The following is a 5,119-nucleotide window of genomic DNA, read 5'->3' as shown; positions in this document are numbered from 1 at the left end:
TCTCGTAGGTGCATTAATTATACATGGCAAAATGGACAAATCTTGCCTTGTACTATTGTAGAACATCTGAAGCTTCCCATTCAGCTATTGTTCTAAACAAACCCAACCCCTCTAGCTTCGAGTACCTACACCCAAAATGCTATTAGGTTTCAAAAAATATATGCACTTGGAGGTGACTCCCACTCTCCAACTTAAAAAAAAAAAAAAAAAAAAGCAAACCTTCTATTAGTTACACCCATTGTTATATATGAGCAACAAGGCGAGTGGGAGTGAAGCTTCGAACAACTAAACTCAAGCATCTGAATGCTTTCTAGCTTTCCCTTATCGTAGTTTATATTGAATTTGATAAACTACTGCTGATGACCAGCCTTAGACATAGTTATAGATTATATGCAGTAATCTATAACTCTGGAAAATTATTGTTGACACAAAGTGTCCCTTCCATTTTGTGTCTATGCTCCTTAATGAATCCCATTGGTTTTTATGCTCATTTGTGCTTATGTGCACATGAATGTCATACTATTGTGATTTAACCTTTTGTGTTTACCTGATATTTTTTCCTTGCTAGCTTGCATATCAAACACATGTAGGGTTTGTAATTGTGTAGAAGATTATATAATTCAGGCATTTTCATGCATCATAGATAGGTTAGTGTGTGCCTTGCAATAAACTTACTTCTCGGTCGTCATCATCCATGCAACTTCCCTCTGCAACATTTTTTTTAACTGTTCTACATGGCTGAAAGTTGTTTTATCCATTTAAATTTGTCAGGACGTAATTGAAAAGTCATATTCATCTTAAGTTATATCAAGAAGATTTTGATTAGGCTATTTTTTTTTTTACCAAGAATTTAATGGATAAATCTTGGATGCATATTGAAGATAGATTGCGGTCCCATGATTATGCCAAATAAGTTAATCATTTCTTATCCATGGTTCAATCTAATGCGCCAGCCAGTGACGCCATTAGGTGTCCCTGTTGGATATGTCGTAATAATTTTTTCCAACCATTTACTGTTGTGAGGGATCATCTGTTCTTGCGAGGGATTGATAGAAGTTATAATCAATGGATATTTCATGGAGAAGATGATCCTTTTCAAGTGAACCAATCAGATGATGAGGATGATGGAGATGATTTTGGTGAGTACATTGATGACGTTGATGAGATGTTAGATGACATCCGGGTAGGATCCTTCGTGGAAGGGGCAACCGGTTTAAATTCTGATGGCAGTGACAATGATAATGCAGAACCCAACGTTGGGACTTCAAGACACCATTCATTTGAACAGTGCGTAGAGGATGCACGGCGTCCACTCTATCCATCGTGTACAAACTACTCAAAGCTATCATTTATGGTGAAGTTGCTTCACATCAAGACTATCGGTGGTTGAAACGTAAAGTCATTTAACATGGTGCTAAAGTTATTGAAATCTGCTTTCCCGAATGCTCTCTTGCCTGAAGACTATAATGATGCATGTCAGCTAGAGCATGTATTGGGATTTAGTTACACCAAAATACATGTATGCCCAAATGATTGTATCTTATTTGGGAAAGAAGATGCTCAGAAAGATTAGTGCCCTACTTGCATCTAGATGGGTCTCAATGACAAGTAAACACCGGGTACCTCAGAAAGTGATGCATTATTTTTCATTGAAGCCTAGGTTGCAACACCTTTATATGTCGAAGAAGACAGCACAAGTGATGCGATGGTATAAAGAGGGGCGTATTGATGATTCGAGCTGTATGAGGCATCCAATTGATTCTAAAGTGTAGAAAGATTTTGATAGGAAACATGATTGGTTTGCCAAAGATGCTCATAATATACGTCTTGGACTTGCGAGTGACAGATTCAACCCGTTCAATAACATGGGCAAGCCTTATAGTATATGGTCAGTTATACTTTTGCCTTACAACTTGCCACCTTGGTCTTGCATGAAAGACCCATACTTTCTACTGACATGTTTGATACCTGGTCCTAAATCATCAGGAAATGATATCGATGTCTTCCTGCATCATTTAATTGATGAATTGAAAAAATTATGGGAGGTTGGTATTGAGACATATATGCATTCAGTTCCGATATTTTCCGATTACATGCATCTTTACTCTGGACTATAAATGATTTTCCTGCATATGCCAATCTTTCTGGGTGGAGCACCAAGGGGAAGTTGGCATGTCCTGTATGCACTGTAGATACTGATTCTACATGGTTGGCCTATGGGCATAAATATTGTTATATGGGCCACCGTCGATGGTTGGCCCCGAAACACCCTTGGAGAAAGAATAAACGTGCTTTCAATGGTGCCAACGAGGTTCAAGGTCACCCAGCAAAACTTACGGCCCAAGCTGTTCTTGAATCATTACGCATGGTCTCCAATGTGCAATTTGGAAAAATTTTGCCGAAGAGGAAACGGGCACCACAAGAATTAAATTGGACAAAGAAAAGCATCTTCTTCGATCTCCCATACTGGCAAGATGTGGAATTGAGGCATAACCTAGACATAATGTATATTGAGAAAAACATATGTGATAGCGTATTGAGCACCTTGCTGAGTATTGTTGGAAAGAGTAAGGACACTACAAATGCGCGTAGGGATTTGGAACATCTCGAATTGAGGAAGGAATTACACTTATGTCTGGATGGTGATCGTTGCCGAATGAGTCTTGCATGTTACACACTAAACCATAATGAGAGAATATCCTTTTGTGAGTGGGTGTCACAAGTTACTTTTCCAGATGGCTTCGTCTCTAATATTGCTCAGTGTGTGAATATTCGTGAAGGCAAAATTATAAGAATGAAAAGTCATGACAGCCACATTTTTCTCCAACGGTTGCTTTCGGTCGTGATTGGTGGTTTTCTGCGGCCCAACATCAAGCTAGCTTTAACCGAGTTAAGTACATTTTTCAAGGAATTGTGTGCTCGAACATTGACTTATGAATCATTGTATCGGCTCCAGGCAGATATTCCTATCATCCTATGTAAACTTGAGATGATATTCCTACCTGCATATTTTGATATAATGGTGTACCTTGCTATTCATTTACCGGACGAGGCATTACTTGCTAGACCAGTGCAATACAGGTGGATGTATCCTTTTGAAAGGTACCTGGAGAAGTTCAAGCGTTATGTCCGGAACAAAGCCCGTCCTAAGAGTTCAATTGCTGAAGTATATGTTCATGTTGAGTGTTTGACGTTTTGCTCAATGTATCTCAATGACATTGAGACCAGATATCAATGAATTGGAAGAAACTTAGACATTTCAAAACAGCTTAATGAAGAATCTTTCTCTATATTCTCACAAAAGGTACGTCCGCTCGGGGAGGCCAACATTCACATGCTATCCGAGAAATTATTTTCAAGAGCCCACTGGTATGTTCTCAATAATTGTGGCGAGATCGAGCATTACCTCGAGTAAGTGGTTAACATTTTGTGTAAAGCCCAGAGTACTGATCGGATACAGATTACATCGTGTACTGATACGACTATATTTTGCAATGAGCATTATAACATGATTACACGGGAAGTCACAACCAACAATGCGCGCAGGCACCAAGCTCAGTTCCCTGGGTGGTTTAAGAAACATGTACGTATTTCTATTGATTCATACAACCTTCTCGAAACGTACCCCGGTTGATGTGCATGTCATTTGAATTCGACATAAAAGATGCTACACACTAGTAAAAAAAAAATAAAAATAAAAATAATACAAAATTGACGAAGCCACATGTTTAAAACCAATATGTTATATAATTGTTCTAGCTATTGTATAATTTTATTGGTTTTGTCTTTTGATTGGAATATAGATTCAAGAGAAGCATGTGATGGATCCAGCCAGTGTACCAGATGAAATATATGCACTTGCATGTGGTCCCGACAAGTGGGCTGCGTCGTATGCTGGTTGTATAATGAATAGAATTAGGTTTCAGACAAAGGATCGAGAGGGGCACCGACGAACTCAAAATAGCGGTTTGGTGGTCCGTGGTGAACATCAATCAAATCCCATTGACTTATATGGGGTTTTAAATGATATTATAGAATTAAGATATATGGGTTGGCATAAGGTCTATTTATTTCAATGTGATTGGTGGGATGTTAGTGATAAGCGAAAAGGGATTCGCGTTGGCGACCATCTAACAAGCCTGAACACTTCTAGAACGTGGTATAAAGATGAGCCTTTTGCTCTAGCTTGCCAAGCCCAGCAGGTGTTTTACTTAAAAGATATTAGTGTGGCGGGCAATTGGTATGTGGTCCATAAGATAAAAAATAGGAATGTATACAACATTCCTTTAGTTGCGTCGGTTGACGATGCGAATGATGGTGCAGAGTTTGGTGACGATGACGCTTTCTAGGAAGATGAAAATATTGCTAGAAACGTGCCGCATGCCCAATGAATCCATTGAACATGGTAGATGAAGAACGAGTAGTGATTGACCCTTCGACCATATTAGAACATCAACCATCTGCTTTACTTGACCACGAGGCATACCTCGAGGATGATGGTGTTGATGATGAGCTGGGAATCGACGATGTCGATTCTAATAGCGACGGAAGCGATGAAGGCAGTATTGCATTTGCCGATGATGTAACCTCAGACTCAGAAGATGGTATGCCCTAACTAATGTTATTATATGGTTTTCTCACAATGCATGTTCTCCTTCTTTAGTTATTATTACAAAAAAGTTTTATTTTTAAAAACTTGCTCAATGTATCAAAAGGAATAAATAAGTACACTGAAGGTATAGAAGAAAACACCTTCACCATAATAAAGCACCCGTAATGGTTTATAAACAGCCTTTATAATTAATTAACAAACCTGTACCCACAACCCCCAAAAATTACACTGAACCTCAACCCCTTATTTCTTGGATAACTAATGTACTGATCCAAACCTGAACCCCTTGTGGTTCCCGTCTTCACATGACCCTCTCTCTTGAGTTGACGTGTTTATTAATGTACATACATTAATAACAGGATAAATATGTGTGCTTTGATATAATCGTGAGGGTTGAATGTGGTAAATGGCCATTTGCAGTTTGATATTTATGTGGCATGTCATCCACAACCAACTAGAGTCAGTGACCATTGCCGAAGAAACGAGGACATCAGCTGCTGGATTTTT

At 38.8% G+C, this 5,119-nt stretch overlaps 1 protein-coding gene across 1 annotated transcript; it reads left to right on the top strand.

Annotated features, from left to right (window-relative positions):
- The first annotated feature begins 931 nt into the window (after positions 1 to 931).
- On the top strand, positions 932 to 4,349 carry LOC122298991. Its single transcript, XM_043108833.1, has 3 exons — positions 932 to 1,287; positions 2,074 to 3,166; positions 3,804 to 4,349. Exons 1-3 carry the CDS (start codon positions 932 to 934, stop codon positions 4,347 to 4,349), a joined length of 1,995 nt encoding a protein of 664 aa, XP_042964767.1.
- Positions 4,350 to 5,119: the final 770 nt, after the last annotated feature.

The sequence above is a fragment of the Carya illinoinensis genome, chromosome 16, assembly GCF_018687715.1.
Source record: "Carya illinoinensis cultivar Pawnee chromosome 16, C.illinoinensisPawnee_v1, whole genome shotgun sequence".
NCBI classification, from domain to species: Eukaryota; Viridiplantae; Streptophyta; class Magnoliopsida; order Fagales; family Juglandaceae; genus Carya; species Carya illinoinensis.
Note: the sequence above shows the minus strand (reverse complement) of the source record. Positions and strands in the feature narration are given on the sequence as shown.